Source organism: Aquarana catesbeiana, unplaced genomic scaffold (genome assembly GCF_042186555.1).
Source record: "Aquarana catesbeiana isolate 2022-GZ unplaced genomic scaffold, ASM4218655v1 unanchor235, whole genome shotgun sequence".
Lineage (NCBI taxonomy): Eukaryota > Metazoa > Chordata > Amphibia > Anura > Ranidae > Aquarana > Aquarana catesbeiana.
In genome coordinates, this window is record NW_027362663.1 from 362,727 (window position 1) to 384,833 (window position 22,107).

At 45.2% G+C, this 22,107-nt stretch overlaps 3 protein-coding genes across 3 annotated transcripts in view; 2 read left to right on the plus strand and 1 right to left on the minus strand.

Moving 5' to 3' along the window:
* The window catches only part of LOC141121952 (uncharacterized), a 234,718-nt gene extending 212,974 nt beyond the window's left edge, over positions 1-21,744 (plus strand). The window contains 1 exon segment of the mRNA XM_073611718.1: positions 20,605-21,744. Within this exon segment, the coding sequence (XP_073467819.1) occupies positions 20,605-21,453 (849 nt within the window). The 3' untranslated portion in view covers positions 21,454-21,744.
* The window catches only part of LOC141121938 (uncharacterized), a 284,890-nt gene that overhangs the window by 44,207 nt on the left and 218,576 nt on the right, over positions 1-22,107 (minus strand). The window lies entirely within an intron of this gene.
* LOC141121935 (uncharacterized) overlaps positions 1-22,107 on the plus strand; it is a 206,895-nt gene that overhangs the window by 1,372 nt on the left and 183,416 nt on the right. Inside the window, exon 2 of the mRNA XM_073611688.1 lies at positions 3,395-3,522. The gene's annotated coding sequence lies outside the window, so the exon portion shown is untranslated. The remainder of the gene's footprint in view (positions 1-3,394; positions 3,523-22,107) is intronic.

Sequence of the window (22,107 nt, forward strand, 5' to 3'; positions counted from 1 at the left end):
CACCCAATACGAGGACAATATGCGACCGGTCTAAACTATGTGGCATGTTCACCAATGCCAGGAGCCTGGCGGACAAGATGGGTGAACTAGAGATACTGTTGTACAAGGAAGATTTGGATTTTGTGGGAATTTCAGAGACCTGGTTCAACAGCTCTCATGATTGGCTGGCAAACATTCAAGGGTATACCCTATACCGCAAGGACAGAGAGGGTAAAAAAGGGGGAGGGGTATGCCTATATATCAAGAATAATGTACAAGTGAATGTGAGAGATGACATCACTGAGGGGGCTAGGGAGGAGGTGGAATCTTTATGGGTAGAGCTCCAAAGGGATGAAGCTAAGGGGAAAATAATACTGGGAGTATGCTATAGGCCCCCTAACCTGAGGGAGGAAGTGGAGACGGATCTCCTATCACAAATTGGATTAGCAGCAAGGATGGGAAGTGTTATCATAATGGGGGATTTTAATTATCCAGACATAGACTGGGCGGAGGGAACCGCGCATTCATTTAAGGCTCGCCAGTTCCTTAGTGTCTTGCAGGACAATTTTATGGGTCAGATGGTAGACGCACCAACTAGAAATAAAACATTACTAGATCTACTGATTACCAACAATACAGACCTGATAACAGATGTGGAAATACGGGGCAATTTAGGTAACAGCGATCACAGGTCAATTAGTTTCAGTATAAATCACACAAATAGGAGACATGAAAGGAACACAAAGACACTGAATTTCAAAAGAGCCAACTTCCCTAAACTACAAACCTTGCTGAAAGGCATAAATTGGGATAAAATATTAGGAACAAAGAATACGGAGGAGAGATGGGTTTGCTTTAAGAGCATATTAAATAAGGGCATTAGCCAATGTATCCCATTGGGTAATAAATTTAAAAGAGCGAACAAACATCCTGGATGGCTTAACTCCAATGTAAAAATGCATATAAAAGCAAAGGAGAAGGCCTTCAAAAAATACAAGGTTGAGGGATCATCCACAGCATTCAGAATTTATAAGGAATGCAATAAGAAATGTAAGGGTGCAATTAGGATGGCTAAGATAGAACATGAAAGACACATAGCGGAGGAGAGCAAAAAAAATCCCAAGAAATTCTTTAAGTATGTAAACAGTAAAAAAGGGAGGACAGACCATATTGGCCCCATAAAGAATGAGGAAGGACATCTGGTTACAAAGGATGGGGAGATGGCAAAGGTATTGAATTTATTCTTCTCCTCAGTCTTCACGAGTGAATCGGGGGGCTTCAGTAACCAAAACTGCAGTGTTTATCCTCATGACACAACACAGGAAGCACCTACATGGTTAACAGAGGACGGAATTAAAATTAGACTTGAGAAACTTAACATTAATAAATCACCGGGACCAGATGGCTTGCATCCGAGGGTACTTAGGGAACTCAGTCAGGTGATTGCCAGACCGTTGTTCCTAATTTTTACAGACAGTCTATTGACTGGAATGGTACCATCTGATTGGAGAAAAGCCAATGTAGCACCAATATTTAAAAAGGGCCCAAAAAACATCCCTGGGAATTACAGACCAGTTAGCCTAACATCAATAGTATGTAAACTGTTGGAGGGGATGATAAGGGACTATATACAAGATTTTAGTAATAAGAATGATATCATTAGCAGTAATCAGCATGGATTCATGAAGAATCGTTCTTGCCAAACCAATCTATTAACCTTCTATGAGGAGGTGAGTTGCCATCTAGATAAAGGAAGGCCCGTAGACGTGGTGTATCTGGATTTTGCAAAAGCATTTGACACAGTTCCCCATAAACGTTTACTGTACAAAATAAGGTGCGTTGGCATGGACCATAGGGTAAGTACATGGATTGAAAACTGGCTACAAGGGTGTGTTCAGAGGGTGGTGATAAATGGGGAATACTCAGAATGGTCAGGGGTGGGTAGTGGGGTTCCCCAGGGTTCTGTGCTGGGACCAATCCTATTTCATTTGTTCATAAACGACCTGGAGGATGGGATAAACAGTTCAATCTCTGTATTTGCGGACGATACTAAGCTAAGCAGGGCAATAACTTCTCCGCAGGATGTGGAAATCTTGCAAAAAGACCTGAACAAATTAATGGGGTGGGCGACTACATGGCAAATGAGGTTCAATGTAGAAAAATGTAAAATAATGCATTTGAGTGGCAAAAATATGAATGCAATCTATACACTGGGGGGAGAACCTCTGGGGGAGTCTAGGATGGAAAAGGACCTGGGGGTCCTAGTGGATGATAGGCTCAGCAATGGCATGCAATGCCAAGCTGCTGCTAATAAAGCAAACAGAATATTGGCATGCATTAAAAGGGGGATCAACTGCAGAGATAAAACAATAATTCTCCCGCTCTACAAGACTCTGGTCCGCCCGCACCTGGAGTATGCTGTCCAGTTCTGGGCACCAGTCCTCAGGAGGGACGTACTGGAAATGGAGCGAGTACAAAGAAGGGCAACAAAGCTAATAAAGGGTCTGGAGGATCTTAGTTATGAGGAAAGGTTGCGAGCACTGAACTTATTCTCTCTGGAGAAGAGACGCTTGAGAGGGGATATGATTTCAATTTACAAATACTGTACTGGTGACCCCACAATAGGGATAAAACTTTTTCGCAGAAGAGAGTTTAATAAGACTCGTGGCCACTCATTACAATTAGAAGAAAAGAGGTTTAACCTTAAACTACGTAGAGGGTTCTTTACTGTAAGAGCGGCAAGGATGTGGAATTCCCTTCCACAGGCGGTGGTCTCAGCGGGGTGCATTGATAGCTTCAAGAAACTATTAGATAATCACCTGAATGACCGCAATATACAGGGATATGTAATGTAATACTGACACATAATCACACACATAGGTTGGACTTGATGGACTTGTGTCTTTTTTCAACCTCACCTACTATGTAACTATGTAACTATGTCACCTGATCACATGAGAGCTTACTTTCACAGATTCCTGACAGATTTCCGTATGGTAAAGGTCAAAATTCACTCTTCAGTTTATCAGAGGTAGGACGCACGGGAGCCTTATATAGAGGACCCCTCAAATCTCCCCATCCAATTGTCCCTCCATCCAGAGTCTATATGTCCTATGACATCACACTGACCTCACAGCTCCTCCTCCCAATGTCCCTCCATCTCTTTTTGTTTTATAATACTCTTAGGGTGTGGGCGGATCCTTGGTATCCTCACTAGCAAAGTGGGACTGTTGGTCCTGTGTTGTATGTAATGACATCAGAATGCCTGCAGCAAGCTTTGAACCTGCATAGTGTGGGGGTCCTTTGTGGGTAAATTATACCTCAGTCTGAAGTGGGGCTTTAATAAAATGGAGACCTGAATGGTGAGGTGAGGAGGATTCTGGGAATATGATTTGATTTTGCTCTTTGTGTTCAGATCTAGAGTTTTCCTCCTGTGAAGTCTGGAGATCATATGACCATCACATTGCCTCCACCTCCCTCCCTGATAGAATAGAGAAATACAAAGAAGATTCTAGAAGTCACCAGAGAGATCATGGAGGAGAGGTGAGCGGTGCTGGGAATTCTGGGACATTATCCAGTAACAGACAAGGGATGTGTCTGGATGGTGACTGTATCATTGTGTGTGTCAGGTTCCTATAAGGTGTCAGGATGTCACTGTCTATTTCTCCATGGAGGAGTGGGAGTATTTAGAAGGACACAAGGATCTCTACAAGGACTTCATGATGGACAATCAGCCGCCCCTCACATCACCGGGTAAGAGGAGACTTTATTATAAAGGAGAGAGCAGTATGGAGGGTCCACCTAGGTCCTCCATCATCTGATAAACACATAGAAACAATGTATTCAGTCAGTGTGTGTGTTTCCTACAGATGGATACAGTAATGGGAACCCACCAGAGAGATGTCCCCGTCCTCTGTATTCCCGGGATTCCACACAGGAAGATCACACCATCCCTCACCATCATCAGGTAGATGAGGAACAATCACTGATAGTATCATTAGGATCTGTACATTATCTGCATTGTTACAATTGATGTCATTTTTATTCTATATTCAGAGTGGAAACCTGAGAGACTCTAAAGTTAAAGAAGAGATAAAAGAGGAGGATGCTGAGGATCGGGTGATGGAGGAGTCAGAATTCCTTAAAGAACACAAAGATCTGTACCAGGACATCATAGTGGAGACATCCAGCTACAGAAACCCATCAGAGAGATGTCCCTGTCCTCTGTATTCCCGGGATTCCACACAGGAGGATCACACCATCCCTCACCATCATCAGGTAGATGCATAATAATCATCGTTGTGATTTATGCACAAGCTTGTTTGATACAATGATGATGTTTTTTTTAATATTCAGAGTGGAAACTTCGGGGATGATAATATTGATGTTAAAGAAGAGTATAAAGAGGAGGATGAGGAGTATGGAGTGATGGAGGAGTTTTCAGAAGGACCGAAATGTATGATGGTGTTACCTACTACCAGGAACCCACCAGAGAGATGTCCTCATCCTCTATATTCATGGGAGTACACACAGGAAGATCACACCATCCCTCACTGTTACAAGGTTGGTGGGACGGAGTTTATAAAACACAGACTCATGGAGGCAATGTGTGTATTTGTTATGTGATGTCACAATAGTAAAGCTTATATCTTACAGATGATATTCTCTCTCATTTTCTTGATTTAGAGTGGAGATCCAATCGATATAGACTTTGAGGTTAAAGCAGAAGAAGAAGAGAGGTATGTGAGAGATGATCAGCAGTCTATGGAGGAGGATGGAATAACGAGGACATTTATAGAGGAGGACACTCCTACAGAGATCAGTACAGGTGGGTCATTAACCCTAAATATATCCCTCCACCCATACTGCTCACTGATTGGTCCAGAGTAGGGCAAGGACTGGGTGATATCAGCCTGTAATCCCCTGGTCACTTTCCTGAGCTGTGTTCCCCGTCCTGTATTTCTCTTGGATAATCTTCCTTCTCTGTGTTGATGATTTTCAATGTAGGCGTTACTAGACATAGGCACCTGGGCTATGTGATGTGGGTTTTCTGCCTCATACCTGAGTCTAGTAAGATCTCTGACAGAACAATTCTCAATGGATTACTTTTTCTGTTGTCTGCTGGGTGCAGTCTCAGGAGATGGGAGGCAGCGGTGTGGAACCTCTGCAACTTGTCTCATGTAAATATTTAATCTTCCACTGATTACTGAATACCAATATTATTAGTCCTGACTAGGGATGAGCCGAACACCCCCCTGTTCGGTTCGCACCAGAACATGCGAACAGGAAAAAAGTTCGTTCGAACACCGTTAAAGTCTATGGGACACGAACATGAATAATTAAAAGTGCTAATTTTAAAGGCTTATATGCAAGTTATTGTCATAAAAAGGGTTTGGGGACCCGGGTCCTGCCCCAGGGGACAAGGATCAATGCAAAAAAAAGTTTTAAAAACGGCCGTTTTTTCAGGAGCAGTGATTTTAATAATGCTTAAAGTCAAACAATAAAAGTGTAATATCCCTTTAAATTTCGTACCTGGGGGTGTCTATAGTATGCCTGTAAAGGGGCGCATGTTTCCCGTGTTTAGAACAGTCTGACAGCAAAATGACATTTCAAAGGAAAAAACCCATTTAAAACTACTCGCGGCTATTGCATTGCCGACAATACATATAGAAGTTCATTGATAAAACGGCATGGGAATTCCCCACAGGGGAACCCCGAACCAAAATTTAAAAAAAAAATGGTGTGAGAGTCCCCCTATATTCCATACCAGGCCCTTCAGGTCTGGTATGGATTTTAAGGGGAACCCCGCGGCAAAAAAAAAAAAAAAAATGGTGTGAGAGTCCCCCTATATTCCATACCAGGCCCTTCAGGTCTGGTATGGATTTTAAGGGGAACCCCGCGCCAAAAAAAAAAAAAAAAATGGCGTGGGGCCCCCAAAAAATCCATACCAGACCCTTATCCGAGCACGCAACCTGGTAGGCCGCAGGAAAAGAGAGGGGGAGGAGAGTGCGGCCCCCACCTCCTGAACCGTACCAGGCCACATGCCCTCAACATTGGGAGGGTGCTTTGGGGTAGCCCCCCAAAACACCTTGTCCCCATGTTGATGAGGACAAGGGCCTCATCCCCACAACCCTGGCCGGTGGTTGTGGGGGTCTGCGGGCGGGGGGCTTATCGGAATCTGGAAGCCCCCTTTAACAAGGGGACCCCCAGATCCCGGCCCCCCCCATGTGTGAAATGGTAAGGGGGTACTTACCCCTACCATTTCACTAAAAAACTGTCAAAAATGTTAAAAATGACAAGAGACAGTTTTTGACAATTCCTTTATTTAAATGCTTCTTCTTTCTTCTATCTTCCTTCATCTTCTTCTTCTTCTGGTTCTTCTGGCTCTTCTAGTTCTTCCTCCGGCGTTCTCGTCCAGCATCTCCTCCGCGGCGTCTTCTATCTTCTTCTCCTGGGGCCCCTCCGCACCCATGGCATGGGGGGAGGCTCCCACTCTTCTCTTCATCTTCTTCATCTTCTTCTCTTCTTCATTTTCTTCTCTGGGCCGCTCCGCATCCGTGCTGGCATGGTAGGAGGCTCCCGCTGTGTGACGGCGTCTCCTCGTCTGACGGTTCTTAAATAACGGGGGGCGGGGCCACCCGGTGACCCCGCCCCCTCTGACGCACGTTGACTTGACGGGACTTCCCTGTGACGTCACGGGGAATGCCACAGGGAAGTCATGTCCCGTGCGTCAGAGGGGGGCGGGGTCACTGGGTGGCCCCGCCCCCCATTATTTAAGAACCGTCAGATGAGGAGACGCCGTCACACAGCGGGAGCCGGAAAAGAAAATGAAGAAGAGAAGAAGGAAGAAGAGAAGAAGATGAAGAGAAGAGCGGGAGCCTCCCCCCATGCCATGGGTGCGGAGCGGCCCAAGGAGAAGATGATAGAAGACGCCGCGGAGGAGATGCTGGACGAGAACGCCGGAGAACCAGAAGAAGAAGAAGATGAAGGAAGATAGAAGAAAGAAGAAGCATTTAAATAAAGGAATTGTCAAAAACTGTCTCTTGTCATTTTTGACAGTTTTTTAGTGAAATGGTAGGGGTAAGTACCCCCTTACCATTTCACACAGGGGGGGGGCCGGGACCTGGGGGTCCCCTTGTTAAAGGGGGCTTCCAGATTCCGATAAGCCCCCCGCCCGCAGACCCCCACAACCACCGGCCAGGGTTGTGGGGATGAGGCCCTTGTCCTCATCAACATGGGGACAAGGTGTTTTGGGGGGCTACCCCAAAGCACCCTCCCAATGTTGAGGGCATGTGGCCTGGTACGGTTCAGGAGGGGGGGCGCACTCTAATCCCCCCCTCCTTTTCCTGCGGCCTTCCAGGTTGCGTGCTCGGATAAGGGTCTGGTATGGATTTTTGGGGGGACCCCACGCCGTTTTTTTTTTTTTTTTTTTTTTTTGGCGCGGGGTTCCCCTTAACCACTTCCCTACCCAGCCATAGACATATGACGTCCACAGATGGGATCTCCCATCCTGGGTGGATGTCATATGACGTCCTGGGATTCCCGGCCATCTAGGGGGCGCGCGCCCGCCGCGCTGCTCGCGACCCGGTGCCTGTGCCCGGCGGCCGTGATGTCCGCCGGGCACCGGCGATTGCCCTTTAACCGGGCCGAACCGTGGATCTGTGTGTATAAACACACAGATCCACGTCCTGTCAGTTGTGAGGAGAGCGATCTGTGTTCCCAGAACGGAGGGACACTGATCGGTCTCCTCCCCGCCCCCTAGTGGTTAACCCCTTCACTGCCTGTCACATTTACACAGTAATCAATGCAATTTTATAGCATTGATCGCTGTATAAATGTGAATGTTCCCAAAAATGTGTCAAAAGTGTCCGATGTGTCCGCCATAATGTCGCAGTCACGAAAAAAAAAATCGCGATCGCCGTTAAAAAAATAAATAAATATATATATTTTTAAAAATCCATAAATCTATCCCGTATCTTGTAGACACTATAACTTTTGCACAAACCAATCAATATACGCTTATTGCGATTTTTTTTTTTTTTTACCAAAAATATGTAGAAGAATAGGTATCGGCCGAAACTGAGGAAAAAATTTGTTTTTTAAAAAAAAAATTGGGATATTTATTATAGCAAAAAGTAAAAAATATTGTGTTTTTTTTTCAAAATTGTCGCTCTTCTTTTGTTTATAGTGCAAAAAATAAAAACCGCAGAGGCGATCAAATACCACCAAAAGAAAGCTCTATTTGTGGGGAAAAAAGGACGTCAATTTTTTTTGGGTACAACGTTGCACGACCGCGCAATTGTCGTTTAAATTGCGACAGTGCTGAAAACTAAAACTATGTTGTCTACCGGGCGCTCGGGTTCGGCACATCACGGATCTTGTGGACAGATTACTGGGAGGGGCTGGGGAAGACCCGGCTGTCATGGTGCACGTTGGCACCAATGACAAAGTCAGAGGCAGATGGAGTGTCCTAAAGAACGATTTTAGGGACTTAGGAGCTAAATTGAGGAAAAGGACCTCCAAGGTAGTGTTCTCAGGAATACTACCGGTACATCGAGCCACACCAGAGAGGCAGAGGGAGATTAGGGAAGTAAACAAGTGGCTGAAGAGCTGGTGTAGTAAGGAGGGGTTTGGGTTCCTGGAGCACTGGGCCGACTTCTCAGTCGGTAACCGGTACTATAGAAGGGACGGACTGCACCTAAATGAGGAGGGTGCAGATCTGCTGGGAATGAAGATGGCCAAAAAGTTAGAGGGGTTTTTAAACTAGGCGATGGGGGGGAGGGTCCAGAGACAGTGATAGCCAGCGCGGAAGATATTCGAGAGGGTAGTATTGGGGGCATTAGTGGTAGGTTAACCAAAGCACAAAAACACAAGGTGAGTATAGTAGCAAGTCCAAGTTGCAATCTTGAAACACCCAATACGAGGACAATATGCGACCGGTCTAAACTATGTGGCATGTTCACCAATGCCAGGAGCCTGGCGGACAAGATGGGTGAACTAGAGATACTGTTGTACAAGGAAGATTTGGATTTTGTGGGAATTTCAGAGACCTGGTTCAACAGCTCTCATGATTGGCTGGCAAACATTCAAGGGTATACCCTATACCGCAAGGATAGAGAGGGTAAAAAAGGGGGAGGGGTATGCCTATATATCAAGAATAATGTACAAGTGAATGTGAGAGATGACATCACTGAGGGGGCTAGGGAGGAGGTGGAATCTTTATGGGTAGAGCTCCAAAGGGATGAAGCTAAGGGGAAAATAATACTGGGAGTATGCTATAGGCCCCCTAACCTGAGGGAGGAAGTGGAGACGGATCTCCTATCACAAATTGGATTAGCAGCAAGGATGGGAAGTGTTATCATAATGGGGGATTTTAATTATCCAGACATAGACTGGGCGGAGGGAACCGCGCATTCATTTAAGGCTCGCCAGTTCCTTAGTGTCTTGCAGGACAATTTTATGGGTCAGATGGTAGACGCACCAACTAGAAATAAAACATTACTAGATCTACTGATTACCAACAATACAGACCTGATAACAGATGTGGAAATACGGGGCAATTTAGGTAACAGCGATCACAGGTCAATTAGTTTCAGTATAAATCACACAAATAGGAGACATGAAAGGAACACAAAGACACTGAATTTCAAAAGAGCCAACTTCCCTAAACTACAAACCTTGCTGAAAGGCATAAATTGGGATAAAATATTAGGAACAAAGAATACGGAGGAGAGATGGGTTTGCTTTAAGAGCATATTAAATAAGGGCATTAGCCAATGTATCCCATTGGGTAATAAATTTAAAAGATCGAACAAACATCCTGGATGGCTTAACTCCAATGTAAAAATGCATATAAAAGCAAAGGAGAAGGCCTTCAAAAAATACAAGGTTGAGGGATCATCCACAGCATTCAGAATTTATAAAGAATGCAATAAGAAATGTAAGGGTGCAATTAGGATGGCTAAGATAGAACATGAAAGACACATAGCGGAGGAGAGCAAAAAAAAATCCCAAGAAATTCTTTAAGTATGTTAACAGTAAAAAAGGGAGGACAGACCATATTGGCCCCATAAAGAATGAGGAAGGACATCTGGTTACAAAGGATGGGGAGATGGCAGAGGTATTGAATTTATTCTTCTCCTCAGTCTTCACGAGTGAATCGGGGGGCTTCAGTAACCAAAACTGCAGTGTTTATCCTCATGACACAATACAGGAAGCACCTACATGGTTAACAGAGGACGGAATTAAAATTAGACTTGAGAAACTTAACATTAATAAATCACCGGGACCAGATGGCTTGCATCCGAGGGTACTTAGGGAACTCAGTCAGGTGATTGCCAGACCGTTGTTCCTAATTTTTACAGACAGTCTATTGACTGGAATGGTACCAGCTGATTGGAGAAAAGCCAATGTAGCACCAATATTTAAAAAGGGCCCAAAAAACATCCCTGGGAATTACAGACCAGTTAGCCTAACATCAATAGTATGTAAACTCTTGGAGGGGATGATAAGGGACTATATACAAGATTTTAGTAATAAGAATGATATCATTAGCAGTAATCAGCATGGATTCATGAAGAATCGTTCTTGCCAAACCAATCTATTAACCTTCTATGAGGAGGTGAGTTGCCATCTAGATAAAGGAAGGCCCGTAGACGTGGTGTATCTGGATTTTGCAAAAGCATTTGACACAGTTCCCCATAAACGTTTACTGTACAAAATAAGGTGCGTTGGCATGGACCATAGGGTGAGTACATGGATTGAAAACTGGCTACAAGGGCGTGTTCAGAGGGTGGTGATAAATGGGGAGTACTCAGAATGGTCAGGGGTGGGTAGTGGGGTCCCCCAGGGTTCTGTGCTGGGACCAATCCTATTTAATTTGTTCATAAACGACCTGGAGGATGGGATAAACAGTTCCATCTCTGTATTTGCAGACGATACTAAGCTAAGCAGGGCAATAACTTCTCCGCAGGATGTGGAAATCTTGCAAAAAGACCTGAACAAATTAATGGGGTGGGCGACTACATGGCAAATGAGGTTCAATGTAGAAAAATGTAAAATAATGCATTTGGGTGGCAAAAATATGAATGCAATCTATACACTGGGGGGAGAACCTCTGGGGGAATCTAGGATGGAAAAGGACTTGGGGGTCCTAGTGGATGATAGGCTCAGCAATGGCATGCAATGCCAAGCTGCTGCTAATAAAGCAAACAGAATATTGGCATGCATTAAAAGGGGGATCAACTGCAGAGATAAAACAATAATTCTCCCGCTCTACAAGACTCTGGTCCGGCCGCACCTGGAGTATGCTGTCCAGTTCTGGGCACCAGTCCTCAGGAGGGACGTACTGGAAATGGAGCGAGTACAAAGAAGGGCAACAAAGCTAATAAAGGGTCTGGAGGATCTTAGTTATGAGGAAAGGTTGCGAGCACTGAACTTTTCTTTCTCGAACATCACGGGACACAGAGCCACAGTAATTACTGATGGGTTATATAGGTATCACTGGTGATTGGACACTGGCACACCCTATCAGGAAGTTCAACCCCCTATATAATCCCTCCCCCTTGCAGGGATACCTCAGTTTTTACGCCAGTGTCTTAGGTGATGGACGTGTAAAGATGTCCTGTGCTGAGCTCCAAAGGGAATATCCTAAGATCCTATACTGGGGCAAGCCAGGCGAACCGGATCCATTCAAAGTGTCTTTTCATGGCCGAATTGAATGGTACCCGGGCCTCGTGTCCGAAGAAACGAGGTTTTACCCGTAATGCTTCTCTTTTTAGAGAGCTGGACCCCGCAGATCAGAAAATGGCTTTAAACTTCCTAATTTCTGGCGAGGTGCTTTACGGTCCCAGAACTGTTGGATCCCCCTACTGATGGGGGCCCCAGTCTCTGACGGTTTTTTCAAACGGAGCCCACCGTGAGAGGTGAAGATTGGGTCTGTGTAAACGGCACCCTGCGGCTGGATAAGGTAAGAGGAGATTCCACAGAATTTTTGAGTTCTAGTGGCTTTTCTCCTTTAAGGTAAATGCATGCTATGCCTATTGTGACCACCGGGGGCTGCCAAGAGCACAAACCTACACATGCTGAATGTCTGTCTCAGGTGTTTTAATCGCTGTGTATGTCCCAGCGTATCAAGCAGGCTGCAAGCAGGTAAGGTGGATGGGGGGATTTCTCATGTTTGAATGTTCCCCCCCAGGCTAGAGAGGGGCCACAGGGGTCTAGAAAGTGGTTATACCACCCGGGCTCTGTGGCCTAATGGCCACCATCTCTGAAGATAGCCGTTCAGGCAAATCTTGTTACCAGTCTCCCTCCTTCTCCCCCCCCATCCCCAGCCTTTTCTCCAGAGCATGACAGGAGAGTCGGCAGTGCGGGAAGCGCTCGTTTTTTTTCAAAACTCGAGGGGGGGGGGCGGTAGAGGAGGGGGCGGGATGTCAGCACAGAGTGTTTAGACTCCCACTCAGGCCAGCTGCAGGCTATTAAAGGCACTCTGTACAGGTGCACTCAGCCTTCTGAGAGACACAGAGCTGACGGTCGCATGTAAGGTGGGACACAGGCATTCTCCTAGGCAGCATTTACTGAAGTAACACCAGACTGAGCATTGGGTAGCAAGGCTTTTAGCCAGACTACATCGCTCAGCGGACAGTGTTCATTTGTATACCTCACACCTTGTTGCTTTGCACTATGGGTAGAAGAGGTTCAAGCACCCCAGGAACCAGAGACACTAGGGGATCTCGTTCAGGTTCTGAGGGCCCCCTGTCGGCAGCATCCTTCCCCCCTAAAGATGGGCCAGGGACGGCTAGCCAGGGAGAGCCATCGGGGTCAGGGGCTACACCTGCTTCTGGCACTTCAGCCCCTGTATATATTACACAAGAGGTTTTTTCCTCAACCATTAATGGTCTAGAGGAAAGATTAATGGCCGTGATTACGTCTTCACTCAGTGGAAGAAAACGCACTAGGCCTTCCTCTGTTCCCCAAGACCCTCAGACAGAGGAGCTCTGGGATAAAGGAGATGAATCCCTTTCAGAGGATCAGGATGGGATGGATGATTCCTCTTCGGAGGATTCAGGTGGAGAGGGACCCTCTGCGACTTCCCAAGAGGAGAAAGTCTTAGTGCAGATCCTCACTGGATTGGTCCGCTCCACATTTAAGTTGCCCATACCTGAAACTGCTAAAGAATCCTCTTCTGCTTTGGGGTCACTGAAACCTTTCCAAGCAGCACATGCTTTTCCTGTTCATACTTTACTTGAAAAGCTTATTTATTCTGAGTGGGATCACCCAGACAAACGTTTTTTTCCGCCGAGAAAGTTTTCAACACTTTATCCGATAGAAGAAAAGTTTATTAAAATGTGGGGAATACCAGCTATTGATGCCGCCATTTCCTCCATAAATAATAGCCTGACTTGTCCTGTAGACAATGCTCAGATGCTCAGGGATCCTGTAGATAAAAGGATGGAATCCCTATTGAAGGATGTTTTCTCCTTAGCAGGATCAGTGGCCCAACCTGCAATAGCAGCGATTGGAGTCTGTCAATACTTAAGAGACCATGTTAAGCAGGTCATCAAAGTATTACCTGAACAGCAGGCCCAGGGGTTTGCTAACCTTCCAGCGGCCTTATGCTTTGTGGTTGACGCCATTAGAGATTCTATCGTGCAAACCTCCCGTCTTTCACTGGGGTTGGTGCATATACGTAGAATCCTATGGTTGAAAAATTGGTCAGCCGAAGCACCATGTAAGAAGCTACTGGCTGGGTTTCCATTTCGTGGTGCAAGGTTGTTTGGAGAGGACTTGGATAACTATATCAAGAGAATCTCTTGTGGGAAAAACACTCTCTTACCTGTCAAGAAGAAGAGTAAGCGTCCCTCTTTCAAACGTACTCTTTCCCCAGCGCCGGGGGCTTCAGCCTCCAGGCAGTCTCGACGGCCGCCTCCATCGGGGTCCAGAGACAAGAGTCAACCCCAGGGACAAAAGAAGTCCTGGGGAAAGAAGCCTACTAAGCAAAACACTAAGACCTCTGCATGAGGGGGCGCCCCCGCTCACTCGAGTGGGGGGAAGACTGCAACAATTCTCAGAGCTCTGGCAGGAGGACTTCCAGGACAGATGGGTAGTCTCCACGGTAACCTTAGGGTACAAGCTGGAGTTTCAGGAATTCCCTTCTCCTCGGTTCCTCAGATCAAATGTTCCCAGAGACCCAGAGAAGAAGCAGTCGCTCCTTCTAGCGTTAGAGCGACTTTTGTCGCAGGAGGTCATTATGATAGTTCCCGCAAAGGACCAGGGATTGGGCTTCTATTCCAACCTTTTTACGGTCCAAAAGCCAAATGGGGATGTCAGGCCCATTTTGGACTTAAGGGATCTGAACCGATTCCTAAGGATTCAATCCTTCCGCATGGAATCAATTCGAACAGTAGTTCCCACCCTGCAGGGAGGAGAATTTCTGGCATCAATAGACATCAGAGATGCATATCTGCATGTGCCCATTTTTCCTGCTCATCAGAAGTTTCTGCGCTTCGAGGTAGGAGGGCGCCATTTCCAGTTTATGGCTCTGCCCTTTGGGATAGCCACTGCACCTCGAGTGTTCACAAAGATCTTGGCTCCTCCTCTGGCCAGATTAAGGGCTCAGGGTATAGCTGTCATAGCATACCTAGACGACCTGCTCTTGATAGACCGGTCGGTAGCCTCTTTGAATGGAAACTTGAGGACCACGGTCAGGTATCTAGAACACCTGGGTTGGATCCTCAACTTAGAAAAGTCTTTCCTAAAACCAGTAAGAAGACTGGAATATTTAGGTCTGATTATACATACAAGCCAGGAGAAAATATTTCTACCCCAGGCAAAGATCACTGCTTTGAGAGAGCTGATTCTGACAGTAAGGACCAAGAAGGGTCCCTCAGTCCGCCTTTGTATGAGGCTACTAGGGAAGATGGTGTCTTCATTCGAAGCAGTTCCCTATGCTCAGTTTCACTCAAGAATGCTGCAACACAGTATTCTGTCGACCTGGAACAAGAAGGTTCAGGCATTAGACTTTCCGATGCTCCTGTCGCATGCGGTGCGTCAGAGCCTCAATTGGTGGCTCATACCCGAAAACCTGCAGAAGGGGAAATCCTTTCTACCGGTTACCTGGACGGTGGTAACAACAGATGCCAGTCTGTCAGGTTGGGGAGCAGTTCTGGAACAGGCTGCGGTCCAAGGAGTATGGTCCAAGACAGAGAGGACCTTACCCATCAACATTCTGGAGATCCGGGCGATACATCTAGCTCTAAAAGCCTGGACTATCAGGCTACAGGGTTGTCCGGTCAGGATCCAGTCCGACAATGCCACAGCAGTGGCTTATGTCAATCATCAGGGAGGCACCCGGAGCCGAGCTGCTCAAAAAGAGGTGAACCAGATCTTAGTCTGGGCAGAGATGCATGTGCCATGCATATCGGCAGTTTTCATCCCGGGAATAGAGAATTGGCAGGCGGACTATCTAAGTCGTCAGCAGTTACTTCCAGGGGAGTGGTCTCTGCATCCCGACGTCTTTTGGGCCATATGCCAAAGATGGGGGGTTCCAGATGTAGATCTCTTTGCATCCCGATTCAACAAAAAGATAGACAGATTTGTGGCAAGGACAAAAGATCCTCTTGCATGCGGGACGGATGCGTTGGTGATTCCGTGGCATCGGTTCTCACTGATTTACGCATTCCCGCCTATTCTGCTACTACCACGACTCCTTCACAGGATCAGGCAGGAAAGGAAGTCGGTACTTCTGGTGGCCCCCGCTTGGCCCAGAAGGACTTGGTATGCAGAAATAGTAAGGATGACGGTAGGTTCCCCGTGGACACTACCGGAACGCCCAGACCTGTTATCTCAAGGTCCAGTGTTCCATCCTGCCTTACAAACGCTAAATTTGACGGTTTGGCTATTGAGACCCACGTTCTGAAGAGTCGTGGGCTCTCAGGTCCTGTCATATCTACCTTGATTAATGCAAGGAAGCCAGCTTCCAGGATGATTTATCATAGAGTCTGGAAAGCTTATATAACCTGGTGTGAATCCAGAGGTTGGCATCCCAGGAAATATGTCATAGGTAGAATCCTTGATTTTCTACAGATGGGATTAGAGATGAAGCTGGCCTTGAGTACCATCAAGGGCCAGGTCTCTGCTTTATCAGTATTATTTCAGCGGCCACTTGCTTCGCATTCTTTGGTCCGAAACTTTATGCAGGGGGTGATGCGTCTTAATCCTCCGGTTAAAGCGCCCCTAAACCCCTGGGACTTGAATTTGGTCCTGGCTGTGTTACAGAAACGGCCTTTTGAACCAATAAGTCAGATTCCTTTGGTCTTGTTGACAAGGAAATTAATTTTTCTGGTGGCCATCTCTTCTGCTAGAAGAGTATCAGAATTAGCAGCTCTTTCCTATAAGGAGCCTTATTTGATTATACACAAGGATAGAGTGGTACTACGCCCTCATCCTAGTTTTTTACCGAAGGTGGTTTCTGATTTTCATTTAAACCAAGACATTGTCCTACCTTCCTTTTTTCCAGATCCCTGTTCTCCGGAAGAGAGATCTCTACATTCGTTGGATGTAGTAAGAGCAGTTAAGGCCTATCTAGAGGCAACTACTCAGATCCGCAAGACGGATGTTTTGTTTGTGCTGCCAGAGGGTCCCAATAGAGGACAGGCAGCGTCAAAAGCTACCATTTCTAAATGGATTCGACAGTTGATCATTCAAGCTTACGGTTTGAAACAGAAGATTCCTCCGTTTCAGATCAGGGCACATTCCACAAGGGCTATTGGTGCTTCTTGGGCAGTGCATCACCGGGCCTCTATGGCTCAAATCTGCAAGGCCGCAACCTGGTCTTCAGTTCATACATTCACCAGATTCTATCAGGTGGATGAGAGAAGGCATGAGGATATCGCCTTTGGGCGTAGTGTGCTGCAGGCAGCGGTACAGGGTCCTCAGGTCTGATTGCACCCTACTTGGTCGTGGTTCCCCCCCCTCAGGTAGCATTGCTCTGGGACATCCCATCAGTAATTACTGTGGCTCTGTGTCCCGTGATGTTCGAGAAAGAAAATAGGATTTTTTAAAACAGCTTACCTGTAAAATCCTTTTCTTTCGAAGGACATCACGGGACACAGAGGTCCCACCCCTCTTCTAATACACTATATTGCTTGGCTACAAAACTGAGGTATCCCTGCAAGGGGGAGGGATTATATAGGGGGTTGAACTTCCTGATAGGGTGTGCCAGTGTCCAATCACCAGTGATACCTATATAACCCATCAGTAATTACTGTGGCTCTGTGTCCCGTGATGTCCTTCGAAAGAAAAGGATTTTACAGGTAAGCTGTTTTAAAAAATCCTATTATTCTCTCTGGAGAAGAGACGCTTGAGAGGGGATATGATTTCAATTTACAAATACTGTACTGGTGACCCCACCATAGGGATAAAACTTTTTCGCAGAAGAGAGTTTAAAAAGACTCGTGGCCACTCATTACAATTAGAAGTAAAGAGGTTTAACCTTAAACTACGTAGAGGGTTCTTTACTGTAAGAGCGGCAAGGATGTGGAATTCCCTTCCACAGGCGGTGGTCTCAGCGGGGAGCATTTATAGCTTCAAGAAACTATTAGATAATCACCTGAATGACCGCAATATACAGGGATATGTAATGTAATACTGACACATAATCACACACATAGGTTGGACTTGATGGACTTGTGTCTTTTTTCAACCTCACCTACTATGTAACTATATATATGTAAAAATTGGCCTGGGAAGGAAGGGGGTGAAAATGCCCGGTATTGAACCGGTTAAAATCCATACCAGACCTGAAGGGTCTGGTATGGAATTTAGGGGGACTCCCACGTCATTTTTTTTTTTTTTTTAATTTTGGTTCGGGGTTCCCCTGTGGGGAATTCCCATGCCGTTTTTATCAATGAACTTTTATGTGTATTGTCGGCAATGCAATAGCCGCGAGTAGTTTTAAATGGGTTTTTTCCTTCGAAATGTCATTTTGCTGTCAGACTGTTCTAAACTCGGGAAACATGCGCCCCTTTACAGGCATACTATAGACACCCCCGAGCTAAGAAATTTAAAGGGATATTACACTTTTATTGCTTGACTTTAAGCATTATTAAAATCACTGCTCCTGAAAAAACGGCCGTTTTTAAAACTTTTTTTTGCATTCGAATTTGCCGCGAACACCCCAAATTGTTCGCTGTTCGGCGAACTTGCGAACAGCCAATGTTCGAGTCAAACATGAGTTCGACTCGAACTCGAAGCTCATCCCTAGTCCTGACCCTTACACTGTATAATTTGTATTGTACATTACATACTCCTGACTAGAGCTATGTGATTAATCATTAAAAAATCAACCCCCCTCACAATCTTAAAACAGCATTTCTACGATTCAGTGCAGAGCTGTTCTCTGTTCACTGCTGACAGCTGTAAAAAAAAAAAAAAAAAAAAAAACACAGGCAGCCTGCCAAGTTTATCACAACATAGCTTAGGCAGAGATAAAAATAAACATTGTATCATTTGGTTCTTTAAGATCAAAGGGATGAAATTTGGTCTGTAAATGAGGGCAGTTTAACCACTTAAAGACCCAACCTTTTTTAGCAGAGACCCTAGAGAATAAAATGGTGGTTTGATGCAATATTTGATGTCACACTGTATTTGCACAGCGGTCTTTCAAACACAATTTTTTTTGAAAAAATACACTTTAATGAACTTAAACATGACTAAACAGTAAAGTTAGCACAATTATTTTTGTATAATGTGAAAGATGATGTTACGCCGCGAGAATTATGAAAGAATCATGATCTCTCTTCTAAGCAAAAAAATAGTGATTCTCATTTTAGCCAGAATTGTGTAGCTCTACTCCTGACCCTTACACTATATTCTCTATGTTGTACATTACATACTCCTGACCCCTGCACTATATACTCTGTTGTACATTACATTATTCTGATACTACATAGTCCTATCTGTTGTATCTTATACAATATGTTGTACATTACATAGTCCTGACTTCTGCTCTCTCCCCTCTACCCACTGCTATATATACACATAATATGTATTCTCTTTTGTTACATCCATTTCCTACCAGCTGGACATTTTATATCTGATGATTTGACTGGAGCACAGACTTTTACATGTTGATAACATCCTTAAACTTTGGAACCTTAACCACTTGCCTACAGGGCACTATAACCCCCTTCCTGCCCAGGCCAATTTTCAGCTTTCAGCACTGTCACACTTTGAATGACAATAACGCAGTCATGTAACACTACACCCAAATTCATTTTTAATCATTTTCTTCACACAAATAGAGCTTTCTTTTGGTGGTATTTAATCATGGCTGGGTTTTTTATTTTTTACTAAAAAAAGACTGAAAATTTTATAAAAAAAAGTTTTTCTTTGTTTCTGTTAAATATTTTTGTAAATAAGTAATTTTTCTCCTTCACTGATGGGCACTGATTAGGTGGCACTAATAAGGAGGCACTGATGGGCACAGATAGGCAGCACTGATGGGCATTGATGGTCAGCACTGGTTAACTGGCACTGATGGACACTGAAAGGCAGCAATGACTGGTATCACTAATGGGCACTGATTGGTGGCACTGGGCAACTTTACTGTAATCAGTGCTCTGATTACATGTCCGGGTGTTCCCTGCGAGGAGATGCTGCTGATCGGCTCTCCTCGCCACACTCTCTGTCAGTGTGAGGCGATGAGAGCCGATCAACGGCCCTTCCGTATTTACATGTGACCTTCTGTGATTGGACACAGCTGATCAGATGGTTAAAAAGCCGCGTGATCGTCTCTTTACAGAGATTGGGGTCACGCCGTGTCCTAGCAACACAGTGTGGCTGTGATCGCCGTGCTGCGCGCTCCTCTGGGGTGACGTCATCCCAGAATGAGAGCCGCACTGTCCCTCCATCATTTGACGATGGGTGGGTGACAAGCGGTTAAACAGAAAGTGATAATGAGGGAGGAGTCAATAACCCAATGATGGTGGTCTTCAGGATCAGTCCAGTCTTCATCTTGGTTGTTCTCCTCCCATCCTCACTCTCTGACCTCTGGTGGGACTCAGCCCCTCTGTTATTCATGACTAAATCATGGACTAAATAAGGAAGTGCAGTACTTCTTGTGTTGGGAAGATGGCGATGAGTAAGAGAGGGGTGGGGACACTCATCCTATAATCCCCTCATCACTGTCACTCCTATAAAAGACAGTTCTCGTTGTTTCCTCACTCTCTGACTAAGGTCCATGAATAAAGAAATGAACTGGTAGGAGATCAGAGGACCCATTTACTAGTTACCTTGAGGGGGGAATTGTAAGATCCTCAAAGACAAAGCTGCCTGATGTGGGCGGAGTCCTGGTTTAGGGGAACCAATCTGCTCATGTCTAGTAATAATCTTTTTATTTCTATTTTAGTAGATGGACGGGAGATGAGGAAAACCTCAGAGGATTGTCTCACTTTGTCTCCAGACTGTGAAGTAGAAGATGAGGACATCACACAGTATAGTCCAGGAGAAAACCCGACTACCTCAAATGTCCATCCGGCACCACACAGTGTAGATGGACCATCGTATTCCTCTTATCCTGAGGAACCTCAGACTGTGAGAGACGGTGCCGTCCTTCCAACAGATAAGAGGTTTTCCTGTACTGAGTGCGGGAAGTGTTTCCACTCTAAATACAATTTTAATGTGCATAAAAGATCTCACACAGGAGAGAAGCCGTATTCCTGTCCTGAGTGCGGGAAATGTTTTACACGAAAGTCCAGTCTTTACACACATCAGAGATCTCACACGGGGGAGAAGCCATATTCCTGTTCTGAATGTGGGAAATGTTTTTCACAGAAGTCTGATCTTTACAGACATCAGAGATCTCACATGGGGGAGAAGCTACTTTCTTGTTCTGAGTGCGGGAAATGTTTTCTGAATCAATCCAATCTTAACACACATCGGAGATCTCACATGGTGCAGAAGCTGTATTCCTGTACTGAGTGTGGGAAATGTTTTTTGCGTAATTCCAGTCTTTACAGACATCAGAGATCTCACACAGGAGAGAAGCCGTATTTCTGTTATGAGTGTGGGAAATGTTTTTCACAGACGTCTGATCTTTACAGACATCAGAGATCTCACACGGGGGAGAAGCCGTATTCCTGTTATGAGTGCGGGAATTGTTTTGTAACAAAGGCAGATCTTGCCAAGCATCAGAGATTGCACACAGGGGAGAAGCCGTATTCCTGTCCTCAGTGTGGGAAATGTTTTTCACAGAAGTCCAATCTTTACATACATCAGAGATCTCACACGGGGGAGAAGCCGTATTCCTGTCCTGAGTGTGGGAAATGTTTTTCACATAAGTCCAATCTTTCCACACATCAGAGATCTCACACAGGGGAGAAGCCGTATTCCTGTCCAGAGTGCGGGAAATGTTTTTCAGTGAGGTCCAATCTTTCCACACATCAGAGATCTCACACGGGGGGAGAAGCCACTTGAGTGAGGGAAATGGTCTGTCTTCCTGTACATCAGAAAACCCACACAACCCTCGAGGTGTATTAGTGACTTGAGTGTGGGAAATGTCTTCTATATAAATTTTACTGGACATCACAGCTCTCATGTGAAGAAGCACACCCTGATATACACCTCATATATACTCCATGGCTGATCATCATCATGTAATAAACAGTTCATAAGGAGATCAGAGATCACCAAAGACATGGATGAAGTGTTGTACCGTGTTGGCCATTGATAGCAGTAGAAAAATAAAAATGGAGTCATTACCTTTCATTGGCTGAGTACATTTTGTGGTGTAAGACTTCACAAACACTTAGAGGTTTTTTTTTAAGCTTAATTGAATGCATGTGACCAACATTCACCCAGCTGTGACATGTTTTGGTCATATTTTATTTCATATGAGCATTGGATTCATCTAGTGGCTTTAAAGTCGTATTGCGCTATTTTTACTGAAGGAGGTATTTTAGGAAACATACCATATTATGGCCACTAGATGGACCTCACCATCATAGGAAATCACTGTATTATTATAATACAATGCTAATTTTTCATGGCTGAACAAATGCTTGTCACATTCATCCCATGAATTTTCTATAAGTAGACCCCTTAGTTTCCTTCAACAGGCATGTCTTCATA